This window comes from Solea solea, chromosome 18, assembly GCF_958295425.1.
Source record: "Solea solea chromosome 18, fSolSol10.1, whole genome shotgun sequence".
Classification (NCBI taxonomy): domain Eukaryota; kingdom Metazoa; phylum Chordata; class Actinopteri; order Pleuronectiformes; family Soleidae; genus Solea; species Solea solea.
In genome coordinates this window covers 1,918,190-1,941,784 of record NC_081151.1, presented here as the reverse complement: position 1 = coordinate 1,941,784, position 23,595 = coordinate 1,918,190, and the positions used below count along the sequence as shown (strand labels likewise).

The window sequence follows — 23,595 nt, the reverse complement described above, 5'->3', positions numbered from 1 at the left end:
GCCTCTCTGCTGTTGGCTGTTGGCTGTGCTGTTTTATAGTCGCCTGTGGCAAAGTGCCATCCCAGCACATGAATGGGGAGTTAACCGACTCCTTTAAAACAAGAATCGTAAAGTTCAGCAGTTTGTGCTTGTTTTACTTTTTAATGAACTGAAGAATGTCTCACAAAGACATTGTTTATGAAACGTCCTGTAGTTCCTCTCCTCTGAGGATTGACTCATGATTCTTCTCTTCTTCCTTTACAATAAACAGTCACACAGCAGCTTTACAGCTCTGAAGTCATCATTTCCTGTTTAGTTGCGGTGGAAAAAAATGAGAATTTACGCTACGAATGTAGATCACGTAAATTAGTATCTGTAAAAAGACAAAAGTGTCGTTAAACACAGTACACACAGTCTGGTCTGTGATGGTTGGGTAGGATCAGGGTTTGGAACGCAGATTAAAACACACGTAGCTCTTTAACAACTGGGTTTCCATCAGCTATCATTTTGCAAATGTTGAATATACGCTAAAGAAGTGAAAAAAAAAGTGAATTTTGTTTAAATTGAACAATCAGAAATGTGTATTAACCATGTGAGAAAGTTATGTGACATTCTATTCACTGCAATCAACAAGCTTCCATAGACACACACACACACACAGAGGATAAATGGTTGTGTTAGCAGTTACCTTAGTCATGTCTATGAAGGTAGTGTAATTGTACACTAATTAACATTCTAACAACATCATCATTTAAAGCTTTACTCACAACATACAGTGTTTCTGTACTCGTGTGATAAACAGGGAAAGACACGGATTTAAGAAACAGCACATAGGCCTTTTCTCCTCCTTCCTTTCCCCTTCATCTTCCTCTCATCGTGGCCCCTCTGAGCTTGGGTGGGACGGCCCCTCCCCCTGCATGTTCAGGCAGTGCACTCCGCTGCACCTTGGTTTTTCCTACGTCTTCATTCAGCTTGCATTGATCCCTGTTCTCTCCGTGGTGGACCCTCACCCGGCTGTGGACACTCAGCGTAGAACAGATACAGAACAGTGTCGTCATCAACGTGCTGATCGATGTGTTATCACTTAACTTCCCAAGTGTCAGGTCTTAGAAACATTTACATTAAAAACCACTGCACACTGAAATCACTATGATCCAGATACAAATGCACATGGTGGATTGTTTCTCTATATTTGCATTTATGAATAAAATGTCATTATTATTGGTCAGAATCATGAGCAGCATTGTCAAACTCCAATACTCTGCCTCGTCCATTAGTCGTGCAGCATGCTGTTTGACTGAGATGTAACAGAGCTCATGATTGGCTGTGAGGCTGAGCATGTATGTGTGAGTGAGAGAGAAGCTCTCAAGTACACAGTTTGACCTGCAAAGACTTAAGACTTAAGACTTTTACCGTGACATGTCATTTAAATGATGCATATGATGACAAAGTTGCAAATATTGATACTATCTAGACATTTTTAATCAATACCCAGCCGTCTGTGTGCTTTGTGTAGTTTGTGATAGTCTTGTTTTTGTATTCTTGTGCTGCAGTCTATACAAAAGGAAGGCAGCACATGAGACGCTGAGTTGTATCCACTCTGACTGGATCCATATGTGAGCAGATGACCCATAAGCATTTCACTGGCTATAACATCACTTCTTTCTCTTTTAAATAATTGACTTTGGCTCATTTTTCACAAGAAAACAAGAAATGAAAAACTCAGGAAGACACGGGTTCACGTTGCAGAGCCTGTCGGCCATGAAGGGGAGTAGAACGGGGCTGAGCTAATGGATGAATTCAGCATCTGCATTAAATCTGTATGCTGGGGATGGTTTGTATTACAGATTGCATCAGACATAGTTTCACAGGGGAGGGGAAAAGAGAGCGGAATTCAAAGCTGCTTTTCTTTTTCCTCCAAACATTTCAGATTCTCATGACTCTGGCGTCTGTGAACACTTTCTGCCAAGTCAGTCAAATATGTTGAGTGTGTGTGACCCAGTCGTGAAGTATTTACTCAGTAAGGTCGTTGACTATCAAGAATGCTGGTCGTCAGGCCAAGCTGTTGCTGTGGGAGTGGAGCTCTCTTCTGTAGCAGAGGTGACGTCTGTGGTGATCTCTTCATCTGTTTGGCCCGGGATGCTCTCTGTCATTGAAATGCTCCACTCGCCCCCGTCTCTGTGCTTAATGTGGATCAAATCAATGGTTTAGCTTCCTCATAGAAATGTCTGGCTTGAAGAAGAATTTTTTTTTTTTTTTGCACTTAGGTCAGATGATTTAAAGCACGCGTGTGAAACTGTAAAAATCTCTTCTGACATTATTATTATTTTGTCATTTGTTTTAGAGCTGCAGCATAATCCATTCATCTGTCGATTATTTTCTCGATGAATCGAGTAGTAAAATATCAGAAAAACCTTTAAAAAATGTCGATCGGTGTTTGTCAAACCTGGAAATGATGACGTTCTCAAATGTCTTGTTTTGTCCACAAACCAGAATGATTCACTTTGAATGATTTCTTTGTTATCCAGAGCAAAGAAATGAAGGAAATATTCACATTTAAGAAGCTTAAACAATCGGAAATCTTGTTTTAATCATGAAAAAAGCTTCAAACCGAAAAATAGTTCATTTAATAATCGATTAATTGTTTCAGCTCTAATTTGTTTAATTTTCTATGAACTCCAATCACATACCCTGGTATTTACAGTAGAACAGTATTTCTGATTTTCTTCATAGTACCACCAGAGGAAGCAGTACCACAGTTTGAGAACCATGGCTCGAGCAGAAACAGTGTCACTAGCCTTCCCAGATTTGAATGTTGTGATATGAGTGTTGTTAAAATGGTGAATTGCAGCGTTGGGTTCTTCAGCTGATTGGCTTGTTTTCAGAGAGAGTGATTAGTGTCACGTCATCATCACAGTGCAGCGAGCAGCCGTGTGCTTGTTATCTTTGGGGCAAATGTTATATAAATGTGCTCCGGTGATTAAAGCTCGACACGGGCATTTTTCTGTGATGAGTAATGTGTCCAATTATGCTTGTGGATTTTTACATGATGGCGCTGATGTGGACCGTAGTTCACACAGATGTGCTCCGCCCGCTTTCTCCCTCCACAGCTGTTCAAGTCATGTGCGACTTTTTGATTGTGCACTTATAGACTTTGCATGAAAATCAATAAACACACGTATTTTCCTTGTTTTCTACAGAGATCTGAGGTTCAACAAAATCAAAGATATACAACCGGGGTCCTTCAGGCGATTAAAGAACCTCAACACACTGTAAGTATCCCCGCTCTAGTATACACGCACAACAGTGAACACACAACAGTGAACACGCACTATACTGTTAGCCCACTGTTTGTAAGCTGTAGGGCTGTAAAGTCGATTTATGAGTCCATACGTTCTGGTTCCACTCAAATTCTGACTGCTCGACTTGTTGCCGTGTTAATTTCATGCAGTCTATGGTTAATTTGACTTCATCTGGAGGAATGTACCAAGTGCTAATGGGGGTGTTTTCAGAGCACCCCTGTTCCACAGGTAACAGCGTGTCTTCAGAGAACACCCCCCCTTGATTTCAGTATTTCGGATTAGCCCAACCCACAGGAGACGGACAGATTAAAGAACGTGTGGTGGTTTGATTTAATGTTTAGCTGCAGTCAGTCGTCCTCTAACATCCATGTCAGTGTGGCAGCATTTTACAAAAACAGATGGCGGGAAAAAAGTCGAAAGTAAAGTTTTCATATCACAAACAAATCGTATAAAACTAGTCGATTAGTCGATTTGGAGTTGAAATTTCAGGGCTTCAGCCATAGTTTCCTGAATAATATTGAGGTGAAAGATATTTGCAGAGTAATGACATCCTGTTGGCTGGGAATCCCAGTGTCTCAAGAAGGAGACTATAGAAAATCAATCCTGTTTCCTTTTAACAGCAACTCTGCAGAATGATTGTCACTTCCTCACACACACACACACACACACACACACAGGCAGAAATTCTTCCTCTGTTCCGTGGTTTCACACATGTAGGTCAGCTCGTAATCTGGGAGGAATTTATTTTTCCACTTCCACCCACAGGGCTATTTATCATATGTCCAGCCTGCTCGCTGGTGCATTGCTAAGCTAATAAAGCATAAATGTTCCAAGTATTGTATTTTTTTAATGGTCAGTGTGTTGAAGTATTGCAGGAGTGCGTGTGTGTGTGTGTGTGTGTGTGCAGCACCAGCCGACGTGTCCTCTGTCAGAACCTTGACATGGTCACGTTTTACACGGTGCAGATAAATGAGCCCTGTCTGCGGTGCATGTTGTGGACGACGCTTAAAGTTTCACACACAACAAAACTGACGACCATGAGATGGGAATAGGTGCAGGGTGCACACACACACACACACACACACACACACACACACACGGTGGCTTAGACTTGGATTCAAAGTGTAGAGAAAAGTCTAGTCTTTCCTTTCAGCCAAGTGTTTGGACTGCTCAGGACTTTGTATCCTCAACAGCTCTCAGTGGTTTCAGGTATTAGATATTGTCTGTGACATAAGCCCTTGTTTTTTCTCTTTGCTCCACAGCCTCCTTAACAACAACCATATACGAAGGATCCCCAGGGGGGCGTTTGAAGACCTGGAAAACCTCAAATATCTGTGAGTTCCCCTCATGTCAGATTATTATTTCTTTTTAAGACTTCAAGACAATGTGGCAACATCTTTATTCGATCAGTAGGAAGCATGTGGACGACAGCTGACGTCGCTCGACCGCTCGTAGCGGTGAATGTAAATAACATCGTCTCCCGCTCACTGCTCTGTACTTACACGTCTGGAAGTCGTGACCTGGAGGCGGAGCTGGGAACAGAGATCAAGCCTCAGGGTTTCACTTTGTTAGTCACTGGCTTTATTATCGCGGTGACGGCAGTGTCTGTGCTCACACTGAGGCCACAATTATACTACTTTAAGCCAAGTATCAGAAGTGATCTGTGTCCACACTAACACACTGGAAAATATACATGTACATTGGTGTAAACAGGAAGCAGAGCTTCTCCTCTGCAGCTGTTTACTTTGAGTCACTTCACATTTAATCTGCAGCTGATTCTTTGTTTCGTTGATTTGAAAATTAGGAAAGTCCCGTCCAGATTAAATGTAGCCACAGATTTTCAGGAGGTGGAAAGATTTGCAGTCGTGTGGACGGCAGACAGATTCCCGTTCCCAAAAGTCCGTACTTAAAAAAGTCTACCAGCCAGTGCTCGTGCGTGCGTGCGTGTGTGTGTGCAATCTCAATCTCAATCTCATGCCATTCCTGTAGCAGCAGTTTCTCACCAGGAAGTCGCTCTCCATTGTGCTTCCTTGTATTCATGGAGTGATGACTTGTACATGTGTGGGTCTTTCTCATATGAACTCAAACCAAGTTTCCATGGTTACCATCTTCTTTGTTTGTCTGTTTTGACCAAAAGACGAGCGTGCCACCAGCTGCCGTGGGGAGAACGGGTCAGAGTCTGCCCGGCACAGAATCACAAACTGGTGAAATTTACGTCAGATGCAGAAAGTATGAGCCGGCCCTGAGATATGATGTAGTTTCATGGGCCCATGAGCAAGGCACCTCAGTCCCCATAGGTCCCTGGCTGCGTTAAATGCAGACGTCCTGTTGCGTGGACATCAGACAATCTACTTACAAAGCCAGTAATCTACCAAATAGAACTCTTGTTCATGACTCTTGTGTTAGCTGATGAACAATAATCCAGTGTTCGTGTATTAATTGTTCATTTATCTCTTGTTCTTTACTAAATCTGCCAAAAACACAGCAACGACAACAGAACGTGAACCTGCGATGTCCGATTCATGTCGTCAGGCAGACTTCACGTCACAAGTCTGTATGTCCACCCATGACACTGAGTTTCATTTAGTTTTACCGCCTGGTGAACCAGCTACGAACACAACAAGTCAAACTAAACTGGCAAAATCCAGATATTTCTTATGAGCAAATGCAGTTAAAGGACTGTGTGAGTAAAGAGTTGCACGACGTTGCTGCTCAGCTTCCACAGGTGATCAGTCTATGAGGACGAGGGAAGAAGAGAAAGGATACATCGTGCTTCCTTTCCTAGCCTCTCACTGACTCACACACACATTCCAGGTATACAGCCCACCCTTCATGTTACAATTACAGAGCCCCTCTCGCTCAGTGATTTAGCCCCAACCTTTGTGATCAGGCTAAGTTGTATTCAGTGGATAGCTGTGGGCCAGATTGTATCAGCCTTCTCACCTCTCTATTTCCCCGAGGATCCCAGTAAAGTCCACTCCCTATCATCTTTCATGTCCTCCAGAGTTAATGGCCTGGGCGGCCGTCGACAGATCCCTCCCCCCTCTGACGACCGCCTCCATAAACAAGTCAAACAGAGCTGGACACGCCTCGTCGTGGGAACCCGCTGCTATTTATTGTTCTAGATATTAAGTTGCATAATTACATCCATCTGTAATTATCTGTGTGTGTGTGTGTGTGTGTGTGTGTGTGTGTGTGTGTGTGTGTGTGTGTGTGTGTGTGTGTGTGTGTGTGTGTGTGTGTGTGTGTGTGTGTGTGTGTGTGTGTGTGTGTGTGTGTGTGTGTGTGTGTGTGTGTGTGTGTGTGTGTGTGTGTGTGTTCATTTGCAGGGTTCCATACTTGTGTCAAAGTAGAACAATGTAGATTAGATTTGCTGTTGTGTGTGTGTGTGTGTGTGTGTGTGTGTGTGTGTGTGTGTGTTTAGGGATGAGTTTAATGAAGCGATGGAAACTTTCAACTAAATCAGTGAAATGTTTGAGTGTGGGGCATATTTTCAGGCATTAAGACCAGGTTTTTGTCTCCATGAGGACTACTGGTCCTGGCATAGTCAGAAAAGTTCCTAAAGAGGTAACAAATACAAGTACACACACACACACACATTCATCACGCCCCTGTGAAGGAGGTTTCAAAAGAGAAGTCACATGGTTTAGGTCAGTTTAAAGTCTATTACGGTCTTTCTGTGGCAGATGTCAATCTTTAGAAATCAGTGTAGCTGAATAATCATATATGATGTCAACTCTTATGGACTCTCTCCAAAAAAATGTATAAACTAGATATTACATTAAAAACATAATCGAAAAAACTCAACTTGCAAAGACGTACATAAATAATACTCATGTTATTTATGAAATAATACTTGGCCCATGCTGATTATTTGAAAATGGCAAAAAAAACAAAACACAACAATAACAACCTCTTATTGAAATTTAATTTAAAAACATATTCTGATTGGCTGTTTGTCCTGATCATGTTTAAAGGCAGCAGTTTGTTTAATAATAGTTTGTTTCTCTGGTATATATAATATGATCGCACAAACACAGACAAGTTTTTAAAGAGGCATAAAAAGTGATAAAAAAATAAGATCTTTCCGCTTCCGTTGCGTCGCCCGCGCTGCGTGGAGAAGATCTGTGTCTCTCATCATGTCTCGTGACAAGTGCGGCGGCGGCGGCGGCGGAAGGTGAAGCAGGGAGGCGGGAGATGAAAGTGTCGGCTGTAATCCCGTCGTATCGTCTTTCTCTGACACAGAGGACAGAGGGGGAAGTTTGTCTTTCTGGACGCTGTGAGACGGACGTGTTGATCCTGCACAGGTGACGCACGACTCGGAGAGGAAAGTGGAGACATAAGTGGAGACATATGGAGGAGAGATTATAGGATGCCGTGTTTATTATTTCTACCCAAAGCTTATTGTTTATTTCAATTTATGCACAATGCAGATTTATTCTCCTCTTTTCTCCTGAGGTGTGCACACACACACACACACGTAATCTTTGATTTTATTATGTGAACATTAACCTTGTTGATGGTATGACTCAGTGTATATATATATATACACACAGTTGTATATGAGTATGAGGAAAAGCTAAATGAGGTGTTAAACTGCTGTGGCTCACACTGATGTTATTATTACTCTGTGATGATTTCCACAGTTGATCTGTGAAGTCCTTCATCACCCACTGAGCTGCCCACTCAACCCGGCGGGGACCACAGCGCAGATCTAATTTCTCTTTAGTCAAACACATGTGGATTGTTTTACTTTTAAGAAACGATTTGAAAAGGACTTTGAAGGGTCTCTGAGTTGTGTTTGGGGTGACGGTGCTTCTGTCTGTCTGTCTGTCTGTCTGTCTGTCTGTCTGTCTGTCTGTCTGTCTGTCTGTCTGCATCCTGAGCCTCTGTCCTTCCCTGCACTCTGTAAGCGAGCGGGTATGAGAGAACACGGAGAGTGATCGTAGTGAAAGACTCAAACGTTCAAGAGCAATGCCAGGAGGTAAATTTAGACTTGAGACGAGTAGGGATGGGCATTTCAAGCAAAAATGCTCCTCGACAGTTGCTGGGTATTATCTGCTAGTTATTTGTAAATAAACTAAGAGGAATAACCTTATGACATATCAGGGACCTGGTGGTAACGGAGGCTGCAGCTCTGCTGTTGTGGGGACGTCCTGCTGGGTTTTACTGCAAAACGAAGGCCTCGTCTATAAGCTGTCAAACTATTCAACTTCTGTCTCTGCAGCACCGCAGATTTATAATAAATCAAAAAATAAACAATCCACCCTGCAGCACGTCACATGACTAATAATCAGATCATTTTAATAATAACACCTACAGCTAATGCACTCGTAAATGGCTGCTTTACCTTTTTCAAAATAATATCAGGTGTTACAGAAATGGTGATCAAGTTATTCTGATATTCTGATAAAGGTAAAAGTGTTCACAGGACGTCACAGATGTCATGTTGATGTCCACAGTTTACCCTGATAAAAAAGCAGGTTATGACTTCTCGTGGAAAATGTTGCCTCTCTGTTTATTCCCATTGGAAAACAGTGTGGGCAGAAGTGGAGAAGTGTGACAGTGTTGCCATAGTTCCACCTTTTCATCATCCCTCGTTCAAACTCAGTGTGGACTGAAGGATTGAAAGTCTCTGCTTGATCAGGACGTGTCATCTTTGTCTGTAATGTTGATAAAACTCTGTTTACTGCTGATGAAAGTGTTGCTTCGGGGTCAGTGACGGAGTGTGACTGATTTCCTTTAAAGCTGTTCCAAAAACTGTCCCGACTTGAAGGACACGTCGTCCTCCGCCGTCTCCATCTAAACAAACTATGCCGCTCTTTGTTGTTTAATCAGATCCTCTCTATTTTCTCTCACTGTAACCAGGCAGAGTTCAGATGATCCTGTGTGAGCGTGTGTGTGTGTGTGTGTGTGTGTGTTACTAATGTCACTGATTATCTCTCCTTTCAGCTATTTGTACAAGAATGAAATCCAATCAATTGACAGACAAGCATTTAAGGGCCTTGTCTCTCTTGAGCAACTGTAAGTGACCAACTTCCTCATCCACCTTTTTCTCCTGCTCGCCCCCAACCCCCCCCCACTGCTCCTCCTCCCACTTTCCCTGTGTGTGTGTCTGCAAAATCCCTCTCCCCTAACCCCCCCCCACTTACTGTAAGACTGTTATAAACTGACGTCTGCATGGTTCTATAGTGGTAAGATAGTGTTGGCATATTATTGGAGCTGATGTATCATGGCAGCTCTCTTCAGTCATTTAAATCATTACAGTGACTCCCCCTCCTGCCACGCCCTCCCCCATCCTACCTGCATGCCGTGTGTGCACCCGTCGTTCTTGTATGTCGCGCTGATCCCCGTCTGCATGAGTCGCATGTGTTGTGGTCAGGACAACAGATATGCGCCCCCCCAGCTTCCCCCCCCAGCTCCCACCTCCCCACTGCGAAGCTTGTAGCATGATGTCTAGGGCTGTGCTGCCAGTCGCTGGAGTCAGGCGAAGCTTGACGTGCAGAAACCGCTCTTCTGCTCCAATGTGATGTTAATCAGTTTGTGTGTAAGTGTTTTTTAATTGTGAGAAACGTTCATTGCATTGTGTTTGTTTAGTCTTGTGCGATTAGAGTCCAGCTGCTTCCTGTGAGTCAGATCACCCGGAGACGCTTCTGTGCCGCGTTTACACGGCTTCATGAATCGCTGGCAGTTCAGAGAGGAAAATACACCAGCAAATACCAAGTCTAATTTGATTCTCGATGATCTCTGTTAGCAGAAATGAGCCCTGTAGCATCATTATCGCAGCTTATCTGTCTGGTATGAGCCTTTTTTCCGAGTAAATGAAGCTTTTTCTTTTCCTGTTGGAGGAGACTGTGAATTACTGCGCTTCACTCTGCGAGATTAACCCAAAACAAATGGCTAATTCATGGAGTCAGAGCCATTCCAACACCAGGCTCCATGCCTGGCAGCTGTTTTGAATTTCACTGCAATAATGAAGGGTTTTATATGTGGGTGACAAGTTTTGGTTTTTTTTTCTGTTCAACACATAAAGTCACACGAAAACAAGTCCATTCAAAAACCTATGGACGTCCATTTATTTATGATGCATGAGTTCTATCAGCATGATCCGGGGTTTAGCACTAACTATAGGAAGAAACGGGAATGTAATAAAGGAATCATCTCGTCCTCTTTTATAGTTAAAACTATTAAAACTTTATGACTATTGTGCCGGATTCCAAATAGATTTTTAAAAGTGTAATGGAAGAACATTCGACCCAGAGGGGCAAATGAATTGGCTCTGAAATGAGCTCTCTGTCTCTCACTTGTCTGGACTGTTATGTGTTTCTATTATTGCCTTTCATACTTTAGGCAACACCCAGAGACATGATGTTGGATGTGCAGCGAGTCTGTGAAAACGCAGCCAAGAATCAACTTGCAGAAAAAAGTCATTTTGTGTGTGTGTGTGTGTGTGTGTGTGTGGGGAAGATTTTTTTGTGTTAGTCTTTTGTGAGTGAGTGTGTGTGTTTGCTTTGATTGTTGCTTTCTGTGCTTTAGCGAGCAGACACACAAGCTGAGGCCTTTAACTTGATCACACAGCCATTGGTGTGGTTTGATGTGTCTTCTCGGCTCAAATCCATGACTCCACAGTTGTTTGTGCGCAGCTGTACGTGAGATAATGGTTTGACAGTCACATTTCAAACGACTGCGTGTATCAGCGAAGATGAATGCTTTCTGTTTGCATTCATCTGCAGCTTTTTTCTGCACGTTGCAGTAGGTGGTTAGTGCTGTAGAGACAGACAGGTGAACAGGGATCAGTACATCAGTACAGACAGGGAGCCCTGAATCAGTGTCTACACTCTGTTCTTCCTCAGGTATCTGCACTTCAACAACATTGAGTCGCTGGAACCAGAATCATTCACCCATCTCCCAAAACTGGAACGACTGTGAGTGCATTTTCTCTCTTTTAAAATATAAATATTAGTGTGGATGGAAAGTTTGTCCATAAATACAAGAAACAGAATTTTGTGATATGGAAATTAAATTTCGGTAAAACAGCTGCTTGGAAAAAAACGACCATAATAATGTGGTATTAAGGAGATTATGATAGAGTAATAACATGTTATTTTCAAAGCAATACAGATGATAGATCATCATCATCATAAAAATGACATTATACATAATAATACATAATTTATTCTACCCTGTGTTCCACATATGTTCCATTATCAGTACAAAAAGATATTCTATAATAAGTACTATTGAAATAAGCTATTAGAAAATGATTACCATGTTGTTACTGTAATAAACAAACTGCATGTAAAACACTATTTTTGTTGCATGTGTAGATTATTAGTCCTGAAAACTGCAGGCGGATGTCATGTAGTCAGTGTTTGTGAAACGCTCCGTCAGGGTTAAAGGTCACGTTAAATTCCAATTTGTTTGCCCCGGTTATGGGTCAGCGTTCTCCCAGAGTATCCGTGCTCCACAGCCCCCATAGTTAGGCTGAGGAGATGGAAGCAAAGGACACCTGCAACCAGAGAGAGAGAGAGAGAGAGAGAGGGGGGGAAGGAATTCCCAGGTGCTCACTCAGTGTCTCCACGGTCACAGTCAAAGCTCATTTAATCTGTTCATCAGCTTCCTACAGGAAGAGATTGGAATAACAACAACTGCATCAAGAGTTGCACTGATGTATAAATAAAGAGTTAAGGAACTAAAGAAAGAGGAGCCTCAGGGGTCAAAAGGTTAAGCTCTGGGAAAATGATCATATTTCTTGTCCCATTCTGAAAAATAGAATAAAATATCAGTATTTGTTTATAGATGCCAGTCATTATTTTATTTATTTTTTTTCAAATAATTCTGTGCCTCAGAAGACATTTCTAGACTAACATGACCAGAGGCTGTGGGTGTTCTTTGAAAGCAGCTGTGAAGGTTTAGCTTGTGATGCATTTATGGACACTGATAAATCACAGTCTCTCTCTCTCTCTCAGGTTTTTGCACAACAACAGAATTACCCACCTCGTCCCGGGGACCTTCACTCATCTTCAGGCCATGAAGCGATTGTAAGTGGGAAAGCTGCAGAGGAACAGCTGTGTCCGAGTGCACGTCTGCTTTCCTTTTCTGACACCCAATATCAAGAGTGGGATTGTTTGTTGGTTAAATGCCGCGTAACCACGCTGCACTGTTCTCACGCTTCTTTGGCTACATGGTGGTTTCCTTCACTGAGATCGCCGTCCATTCCATGGTCTTGTCAAGTCAGAGTGCAGTGTGACGTTTGATTACATGGAACCTTTAACAAAAGTCTACATTTGGACTCATATGTGAGAATTTGAGGCCAACTTAAACTCTCTCCACCAAACATACAGTACATACACTGCTCCTAGAATAAGATTGAAGATTTCTTAATGTCCATTTATAATACTACCCACTACCTGTGGGGAGAAGGTGTTCAACATCCTCTCTGATTTGGCACGGAAGCTTCTGTAACAGGCCATGGGAAGAGTGATGGATGTTGGTCAAATGCAGAGGAAGAATTTCTCCGCAGGGATTAATAAAGTAATACCAGAAAGAATTAGAAAAGAATGATGATAACAGACTCTGCTCTTATTCTCTCGGAGCATGTAAAAAAACTCTTGTTTTTAAGACACTTTTGTCAACGAGAAATTGAGAAACAGCCTCACCAGATGAAAATCACTGCCAGCTGAATTTTCTGCGAGGCATGTCATGGTTAATGGACACATTGTGGTTGAAGCGAGCGCTGGATCCGTGACCAGAAGACAAGGCCAGGCAGACAGATAGTTTCCCACGACAGGAAGAGAGCGTCTTCCAAAACGGTCCCACTGAGCCCGACTGTTTGGACTGACCTCGCCATGACGGACCAGTTTTAGCTCATTTACTGCCAGAGCACATTTTCTTTTTTAACCCTGCTGCACACACACACACACACACACACAGAGTCCTGCCTTTACAGCTCACACACTGTGCCGTATGCTTCATGTATGCACTCCACGTCTGTTTCTCACTTCTCCGTGTATATTTGTCTGTGCATGTTGTGAATGTGTGTTCAGGCGACTGGATTCCAACGCGTTAAACTGTGACTGTGAGCTGCTGTGGTTGGCCGACCTGCTGAAGCAGTACGCCGAGTCGGGCAATGCCCAGGCCGCTGCAACGTGCGACTACCCGAGCCGCCTGCAGGGCAGATCTGTGGCGACGCTCACTGCAGAGGAGCTCAGCTGTGGTATGGAAAAACACACAGAAACTGTAAATGTACTGTAAAAATATCCATATATCATTATTTTGATATGAAACAAGATATCATCTTAGAGTTTGGATCGCGTTGTATCGTGATATGGTGTCTGTGATGTATTTTCCCAGTTTTACAGGCTGTTGCTGGACTGATATTGAGAGATTTAGTCAAATATTATGATATCCATGGTATTAAATTAAGAAAACCTTTACTGTTTCTTGCACAGGGGAATATCCTGAGATAAAGCCGCTCTATGGCTCAGTGAAAATGTGTTGCTGATGTGGAAGCTTGCATTGAATAGATACAGGTTGAAAAAACATTAGTAATATGTGAAAAAACTGGGCAAACATTATTTAATATATATATATGTGTATATATATATATATATATATGTATGTATGTATATATATATATATACACTTAACCCTGCACACAGCACACATTACAAAAGCACATTTACAGTCAATGAAATAGTCTTTTACAGCATTAGCTCTGCGTGGATAAAGAGACCATGCTGATAATCATTCAGTCATCTGAATGAGTCGGTCATCTTTTCCAGAGGGATGCAGCTGTTCACTCACCACAGTTTTACTGGCAGCAGCTCCGGTTTCCATTTCATTGCCATACGTTCTGGCATTTTAGTTCTACATATGCAATTTCCCCCGTTCTTACACACACACACACAGGTGTCTGAGGTCTGAAGGCACCAGCTGTTTCAGCCTTCACGCATCACCGGCGGTGTTTGGATAAAATGTCGGCCACGACCCTCTGGTTCCTCTGGTATTGTTGGTTCCTCTGGTATCTCTGGTTCCTCTGATATCTCTGGTTCCTCTGGTATCTCTGGTTCCTCTGATATCTCTGGTTCCTCTGGTATCTCTGGTTCCTCTGGTATCTCTGGTTCCTCTGGTTCCTCTGGTATCTCTGCTTCCGCTGGTTCCTCTGGTATCTCTGGTTCCTCTGGTGTGCTGGTTCCTCTGGTATCTCTGGTTCCTCTGGTATCTCTGGTTCCTCTGGTATCTCTGGTTCCTCTGGTTCCTCTGGTATCTCTGGTTCTTCTGGTATCAGACCACCAGCAGCAGCTCAGTGTATCTCTGAGACACTTGTGATGGCTGAACACATGAGATCTTATGAAAGATGAAAAGAATAATTACCACTTATTTTGGTATTAGATCATTTACCTTAATGGAAGAACATTTGGAAAAGGCCTCCTCCACCTTCTTCACCTTGGCTGTGAAAAGGAAGATGATTGAAGTGGTTTCAGATATTTCAGCCAACGTTTTGTGAGAAATCTTCTGTGTAAACTAGAATCCAGTGTCACTCATTCATATAAGATGATCACAGCTTTCTTGTAGGTTAAGAAACACGTGTTTCATGATTGTTAGGTGCTTCGGTTTCCGGTGCACATCTCTATTTATGTCTATACATGTCTTTCTCTCTAATGTGGTGAACGCTGTAGTCTGTTTGGAAGCCGACTGTAACTCTACCACATTCAAACCGCTACAGCTAATTTCACGGCCCCCGACGTGCCCATTCATGCTCCGTGCAACCCCCCCTCCTCTTCGTCCGTCTGCATAGCAAGGCAGCGAGGAAAGAATGTCTGCATTAAAAAAAATATGGTTGAAGCCACAATAAATCCCCCGCCGCCCCACACACACACACACACACACTGAACAGTTGAACAGCTGTCATAACAGCCATCCTCCATAAGACACGGAGACGGATTTCAGTGTTTTCGTCCACAGCACTAATATGCATGTATGTGTAATCCATGTTACGGAGCGCGCTCTCCTGTTAATTCCCGTTTAAAATCGCATGTGATATTCTGATAAAAATGCAGGCATATTTACATAATATCCACTAATATCAGATAACTCCACATTGCTCATTCCAAGTGACGTTATGTGCGTTTATGGGTTAAAATAAAAGAGAAAATGCTCAGGTTTACATGGGAACACTGCTTTTCATGCCAGCACAGTCATCGGTGTGTATAATTATCCATCTCCGTCTGATCTCCTTCTCCAGAGATACCCAGGATCACGTCGGAGCCCCAGGATGTGGACGTTACATCGGGGAACACGGTCTACTTCACCTGCAGGGCTGAAGGCAACCCTAAACCCCAGATCATCTGGCTCAGGAACAAGTACGACACAGTTTAAAGATTGATGGAACAGGCGCCAACAGTCACTTCTGACAGTGAGAGTTTCAGACAAACACTCCGTACTCCGTCTGATCAGTTGCTGTGTTTCTCTCCCGGCAGTAATGCTCTAAACATGCGCGACGACAGTCGTCTGAACCTGCTGGAGGACGGGACGTTGATGATCCAAGACACCAGAGAGACGGACGAGGGAGTGTACCAGTGCATGGCCAAAAACGTGGCCGGGGAGGTCAAGACTTCAGAGGTCACACTGAGATATTTCGGTGCCCCCTGTGAGTGGCTGCGTTTAACCTCTCCATTCATTTCAAGACATCATTACATGATAAAACAGCAGCAATATCAACTGAGATAAAACAACAATGTGAATTAAAAGAAATAACAACGTCCAGACAAATCATTCACATCAAAGACTGAAGTTGCAGACAGGAAGTGACGCTCGGCTCAGGGCCAATAATGTTTATGTTTGTCAGGAAGTCGGAAAGGAAAGAGCAGCAGTCGTGTTGTGTGAGACATTTGCACTTCCATGGGACTAAATCTTTACTTTCATAAGAACAAATGCCTGATTGGAATAAAAATGCTTGATGTAAACAGACGAAAATCAAATCATCTGGTCCGGTCTGTGTTCATGGAAACATTTGATCAGGACTTCCTGCTTTGAGTTAAAAGAATTCTGGATGATGAGGCAGTAAATGAAATGTCCTCCTGGAAACAAGAAACACAAGGATTGTTTAAAGAACAGCATCTAGGTCCATTTTTAAAGCAAAAATTCCTTTACAATAATTGGCAGAAGTGATGCTTTCTTATACTATTTCAGTCAAACAACTCATGTTTATGAGCATATTTATTCTGATTAAATGCTTGATGTATTGTTCCTCTAATCAATTGATGATTTACTCGTAAACACAGAGGTTACCCTCGAAGGTCAAAGGTCAAGAGGGTCAAATAACTGTCATGTCCCACTGAACTGGGAGCAAAGGCCGCTGGCTTTCATGTGAATCCTCCTCTGCCTCTGTCGCTCTTCCTCTCCTCCCTCTGTGCTCCGTGAACACAGCGCTCACACCTCCGTTAGTCATAGTGCAAATAGCTGCCGCCATGGGAGATTAGCACGGCTGTCTCTAGATGACCCAAGGGTCGTCGCTAAGGTGACGGACGGCCCCCGTGACGAGTTTTTATTTTCTCCGAGCAGATGTTGAGCATTTCCTGTCTCTGTGTGACTGTAAACGCCAGAACCCCTCGCTGTGTACACGTCTCCCTCGACTGTAATCACTGACCAAATATGGACAGGACTTGACCTCAGTTTGTGACACACAGAGGAAGTTGTTTTAACAGTAGCCAAAGTGGTGTTTGCATAATCATGTACAAAGACGATCTTCATGCATCAACTGACCTTTTCAAAAGCAAACAGCTGTCGATATTTATATTTATTGAGGGACATCACTAGTTACCTAATCCTGTGAAAGAAAAAGGTTTTCACCTCTGACCTAATCCATTTATCCCTCCTCCTCCTCCTCCTCCTCTTCTTCTTCTCTCCAGCACGGCCAAGTTTTGTGATCCAGCCCCTGAGCACGGAGGTGCTGGTGGGGGAAAGTGTTACTCTGGAGTGCAGCGCCACAGGTCAGCCACAGCCTCGGATCTCCTGGACCAAGGGCGACCGCACGCCTCTGCCCAGCGACGCTCGCATCAACATCACCCCCTCTGGAGGGCTTTATATCCAGCAGGTGGTCCAGGCTGATGCGGGACAGTATACCTGTTTTGCCTCCAATAATATTGATACCATACACGCAACAGCTTTTATCATTGTACAAGGTGGGCATCAGGAGTTAGACTGTCAGTGTATTTCCAGTGCTTTCTCTTCTCAGCTGATACAAACATTTAATTCCTTTAATTCCTAAAGTAACTGCTGGAGTTCAGGGTGTTTTTCCAGCATTAGAATTCACATTTGAAACTTTAAACTTTGTAAAAGAATGACACAAGACACAAGATCTAAACTCCGCTATAGTGAGAATGTTGTGTGGATCTGTTGTGACTTTTTGTGTACATGTAAACACAACTGCAGTTTTAATGAATGTACTTATACTAAATAACAAGGCAACTGGTTTAATGTGTTTTAATTGTCACTGTTGTGATTACCCTCAGATACCACAGTACAACTGCCCTCTTGCATTTGTCATTGTTCCAAACAGATGTTTGTGAACATGTGTGAACATTTTCTGCTGCTTTCTTTCTGTGTGATCAGCTTATTCCCCTCTGCTGTAAGTCATGCAGCCAGAGCTCACTTGTTTATTTGCTTCTTCCTCCCACAGCCGTCCCACAGTTTACAGTCACACCACAGGACCAGTCGGTTCTGGAGGGTCACACGGTGGACTTCCCCTGCGAGGCGAGTGGCCACCCACAGCCGGTGATCGCCTGGACGAGGGGGGGCAGCCCGCTGCCCCTGGACCGGCGTCACGTGGTCCTGTCGTCCGGGACTCTGCGCGTCACCCGGGTAGCGGCCCACGACGAGGGCCAGTACGAGTGTCAGGCGGTCAGCCCTGTGGGGACGGTGCAGACGGCTGTTCAGCTCAGCATCCAGCAGAGAGGTGAGCGTGTAAATATCTGCACACGCTCGTGCTGATCACTGTAAAGTCACATGACTGACAGTTTGCCCAATGAATTAAACATTAGTAACTTGTCATTGTAATTACACATTTCTGTTAATTTTATTAGTTTTTTAGGCCTTATTGTCTCTCAGTGAAGAGTGAAGAGCAGATTTCTGCACAACATACATTCGTCATTCACACACACACACACACACACACACACACTTCTCTGGTTGTGACTCTCCGTGCACTGGAGACAGCTGATCACGAGTCACATGTCAGTCAACCTGCATGTTGCATCCTTGTTGGCTCATTGACTCTGATGAGATTAACTCCTAAATGAAATTTGATGTGGAATGACGACACGTTTATGAGACGATATTATGAGACGATATTATGAGACGATACAGAGGGAGTTCTTTCCGCTGAAGTTTCTCCTGCAAAAGTATTTGGAGTTAAACACTCAGCCTCACAAACACGGCGTGTTTGTGGAGAGCAGGGGAGTGTTAGGTGGTAAAATGTTAATTGGAGGGGAGTGGTGCTGCTGTGCCCCTCGTTCACAGCTCATTTGTCTTTTACGTGTGCGAGTCGGCTATTAAACGGTTACAATGCACGTATACACTGACAGACATGCAGCTGTATGTGTGCAGGTCCGTGCACACGTGTGGATGCTTTACTGTCACTGTGTGTGTGTTATTGTCTGCCTACGATCGTGGGATATAATATTGGATAAGGAGTTAATTTGTGATGGTTAAGATAAAGGGTTTGGGAATGAATTATGTCAACAAGTGTCCTCACAACTATGGAAGGACAATGTGTGTGTGTGTGTGTGTGTGTGTGTGTGTGTGTGTGTGTGCACACAACTAAAATTACAGGCTTGGCTAAGTACAGGAAAGCATGGCAGTCTGTAATCCTGAAATGACACCATGTTTTTCCATGTAGTAATGGCTGTTAACATGACTCAAAGTACATGTTGCATCACGGCCCCACACGGTCGTGGGCTCGCACAGTACGACGGCCGCATGGAGGGCAGATGAAGACGTGAGAAGAGAGTGAAAGTGTGCGTTATCACAACAGGAAGTCATTTACACACATTTCTGCTCGACTGTAATTTGATCTGTTGATGTCGCCCGCGTTGACATACGTGACATACGTGACATACGTGACATGTGTGGTAGCACACGCTGTCTGCAGCTTTGATGCTGCGCTCGGGACGCCGCAGTGAACCCTGGGCTTTAGAAAGTTCAACTTTGATTTAAAGGCACTTCATTAGTGTGAGACTACTATGAAACTGCCTCCCGCTCCACTTCTACTACATCTGGTGGGAGTTTCCCAGGACCAGGTGGCTCACTGATGGCCGCTGCATGGGAAACGCACTGGAATTTAAACAGTGTGTGTGTGTGTGTGTGTGTGGTGTGGGGGGGGCGGGGGCAGGGGCAAACGTCTGCCCACTCCCACCAAATGCCTCAGCTGCATGCACACAAGGACATGCCGTGTGTGTTCATCCTAATGAAGACTCACACTTCACTGAGGATTCAAGACTAATGTAATCCTCGGATTATCTCCTCTGTCCACTAATCGCCCACTTTTAAACTGAAATTTCGATGTTTATGGCTGTGCCTGTCCCGTCTGCATGAACACGGCTGAACATCGCAACACAGCGCACTGCAACTTCATTTCAGATGAATTATTATTACACATCTTATTCTACGTCTTCATTTCTCACAGAGCTGCACAAATATCACACAAAATGTGTTTTTTTTTTAATTAGAGTGAGAATAATGATGTAAAAATGACCAAATAATCACAATGATTCAGCTCTAATGTGCAGCATACTGGGGACAGACAACAGAATCTGACACACCATCGTACCATCCAGTGTTTTGTCTCATGTCATAATGGAAAACTGGCATTAAATCACAGATACAAACGCTCTAGTCACCTCGGTGACCAACAGGAGCACAGCTGTGATGATGGGTTGTTGTTGTTTTTTGTCAAACTGGAAACAGGGGAAGTATTTTCTGCTTAAGAGAGTTTTTGTTTACATTCTTGTCCGGGGAAATCAGTCGCGAGCTCTTCCTTTTCCGCAGATTACAGATTACAAAGGGAATGGTCGCTGAGCAGTGTGTCGTCTGTTGTCTCTCGGCCACAACGTAGCAAGAATTTATGACTCCATATTAAACCTAGTGACCATAATAACAGACAATGATACAGAGTAGTGTGAACCCAGCGTCAGGGGCTGGGCTGAGGCCTTTTAGTTGTGATGGTTAAGGTTTGGGTGAAGGGCTGAGGAATGCATTATGTCAGTGAATGTCCCCCTGCAGGAATAATGAGACCAGCGTGTGTGTGTGTGTGTGTGTGTGTGTGATGCAGTCAGAGTATAGTGAGTGATTGCAGACTTTCTCGGTCTCTGAGCACAAATGAAAGACAGCTGTTTTTTTTCTCTGTGCATCACATCTGCGAGGACGAGTCGCTGCTTAAAAAAAAAAGAAAGAATCATCGTTGGAAAAGTGACATAAATGTTATATTTTGTTTTTCTCTGTGACGTGAAGTTTCAAACACAGTCGTCTCTCTTTGAACTCCACTGTGGCTCTAAGCTGTTTCCCTGTAATAGAGGGAAGAGGAATAGCCACTGCAGTGTAACACAAACACTGTGAGTGTGTGTGTACAAACTCTGAGTATGTGCAGGACCATGATAAGTCTTATAATGTTGCTGCTATGATAGATTGCAAACTTGATTTTTTACATGTACACCACTTGGCGCACTGGTGCGTGATCATTAACATGTGTGTGTGTTTGTGTGTGTATGTTTTAACTCATTCAGTAACGCCTGTTTTCACAAATGCTCCAAGGGACCTGACGGTTGAGTCTGGTCAGGACGTCCAGATCCCCTGCAGCGCTCAGGGCCAGCCGCAGCCTGTCCTCACCTGGAACAAGGTTAGATGCTCCAGCTCCCGTTTGCTCTATAAGGTCACGCGTCACCTCATCACTGCAGAGGTCACGGGGTCACACAAGTGTTGACATTTGGGAACGAGAACAGAGAAGAAGAATGAGGGCAGGGGTCAGGAAATGTGTGTGCGCGCTTACACGATTTCTGTTTTCTTTTACATATTGAAGCAAATAATGAGAATGACCTTTGGTGATTATTATTATGTCTAAGCTGTTCCAGTTGGTCTGACATTATACCTAATCACTGGTAATTTGACCCCCCCCCCCCCCCCCCCCCCCCCCCCATTATCCCATCACTTGTTTTTCCTCCGACCTTCTTTGTCCCAGGATGGAGTGCAGGTGACGGAAAGTGGCAAGTTCCACATCAGCTCTGACGGTTACCTGGAGGTGAAAGACGTGGGCACTGCCGATGGCGGGCGCTACGAGTGTGTCGCTCGCAACCCCATCGGCTACCAGGTGGCTAGCATGGTGCTCACTGTCACAGGTGAGAAAACTGACGTCACCTGCACAGAATATTCTCATCGAATATCATCGTCCATCTGCTCTCACGTTAAAAAAAACAGCTGTCATTTCATATCACGTGGTGTCATTTTTGTCACACATTAAATACATTTGTAAATACATTTGCCTGATGGAAATCGTGGTTAAGGGGAGGAGTCTTATCTCTAGATCAGTGTTTCTCGATGCTGGAGCCGCTGCCACGCATGTTTCTGATGTTTCGCTGCTCCAACACACCGGATTGAAACGTCCAGCCCGTCGCCAATCTCTGCTCTCATTAGAAGCAGGTGTGTTGGAGCGCGGAAACATCCAAAACACGGAGGACAACTGGGTCAGGACCTGGATTGAGAAACACGGCTTTTAACACAGATTATTAAAATACTCACTTTTGAAGCTCTCAACCAATATTAACACACATTTATTGTCAGTACAGTATACATATACATATACATATATATATATATATATATATATATATATATATATATATATATATATAGTCACATTACTGCACAATCAGAGTGAGAAGCCCGGTCCACGTGGGTCAGTAGTTGAGTCCCACTCGGCTGCAGCGCTCTCAGATTGCGATCAGCTCTTCCCTGTGTGAGTTTGCTGTTTCCTGCTGAGGTTCCTCAGGTCCGACTGCAGCCCTCTGCTGCTGAACCATCAGCTGTGTCAGTGTGCGTGATAGTTATTGGACTCTCTTACTCTTCACGTCACCGTTCCACTGTTTTCAGTGGCACACCGAGATGAAGGCGTGTGCCAGAAATGTGTTCACTCCGGCTCCGGGAGGGAAGCTGAATAAGGAACATTAGGCAGGTTCTATATAATCACCAGTGTTCTCGCGGATTCCGAACCTTGTGTGTGTAAACGTATCGAAAATATTGTTCAATTGGCATTTTATTTGAACTTGAATAAACAGAAGCACATCATTTAGAATTCTGTCAGTGATGTTCATGAAAAACATAAAAGGTGATGAAATTGGTTTATTTCTATTAACTCTCCGTCTGTCTGTGTGCACAGTTCCTGCAGTCAGCAGAGAGGGAGACACCTTCGTGAGCACATCCATAGAGCAGGCCATCCGCACCGTGGACAGCGCCATTGAGTCCACGAGGAGACGTCTCTTTGATGGGTAAGATGGGAGAACATCACACTTCAGTGGCAGCTGCTGAGATTTTCAGATCCTCGGTCATGAAAACAGTTTACTGGTGCATCACAACACAATCTGTAAAAATATGGATCACGACAAGAACAAATGTGTGAATAATTATAAAATTTCTGACTATTTTTACAGCCATTTCTGTGAGTTACAGGCTGTAACATCAAATACTATGAGTAGAGTATTATTTTGAATAGATAAACCAGACATTTTCATCTGAAAAATGAATCAAACTTTGATTCTGCGTGCATAGGTAATTTAATACATCTCAAGTAAAAGGTTGGGAATAAAAGAAGCGATTGGAAACAGCAAATGTTTGACATCTGGCTCGTCTTCAGTCTCTTTCACTCATAGCTTCTCCTGCAGTGGTGACTGAGTTTTCTTTCTCCATCTTCTCCTCTGTTCTCAGCCGCTCTTTCTCTCTCGTGCCTCAGTTTCATAAATCTTGTTTGGGGCAGAGAATATCGGTGTATATATGGATGTATTTAATGTTTTATAGCCTCAAAAACCGACCTCAACCGTCAGAAGTAGATCCCTGACCTGAATCCTAAGATAAATATCATGTCATTGTTAAATGTAAAGCCAAATCTTTCAAAGTATGACACAAAGACATAAAAACACGAATCTGGAAACGTTTTCTATACAAAAGTACATGCGGACACAAAATGAACAACAGTAGTTAACTGGAATCACCTCATGGTTATAAACCAGCTTTCTTCTTGAGTTAGTGTGTTAAGTCATATTTTTTA

The 23,595-nt window shown here is 43.5% G+C and overlaps 1 protein-coding gene across 2 annotated transcripts in view; it reads left to right on the top strand.

Annotated features, from left to right (window-relative positions):
• The window catches only part of LOC131444498 (peroxidasin), a 46,688-nt gene that overhangs the window by 7,501 nt on the left and 15,592 nt on the right, over nt 1–23,595 (top strand). Inside the window, exons 2-14 of one of the 2 annotated variants that reach the window (XM_058614857.1) lie at nt 3,180–3,251; nt 4,544–4,615; nt 9,234–9,305; nt 11,135–11,206; nt 12,251–12,322; nt 13,328–13,497; nt 15,529–15,646; nt 15,764–15,933; nt 17,195–17,467; nt 17,965–18,240; nt 21,065–21,177; nt 21,517–21,673; nt 22,711–22,819. In XM_058614857.1, coding sequence (XP_058470840.1) covers nt 3,180–3,251; nt 4,544–4,615; nt 9,234–9,305; nt 11,135–11,206; nt 12,251–12,322; nt 13,328–13,497; nt 15,529–15,646; nt 15,764–15,933; nt 17,195–17,467; nt 17,965–18,240; nt 21,065–21,177; nt 21,517–21,673; nt 22,711–22,819 — 1,746 coding nt within the window. The remainder of the gene's footprint in view (nt 1–3,179; nt 3,252–4,543; nt 4,616–9,233; nt 9,306–11,134; nt 11,207–12,250; nt 12,323–13,327; nt 13,498–15,528; nt 15,647–15,763; nt 15,934–17,194; nt 17,468–17,964; nt 18,241–21,064; nt 21,178–21,516; nt 21,674–22,710; nt 22,820–23,595) is intronic. The other variant, XM_058614858.1, reaches the window with a different exon arrangement.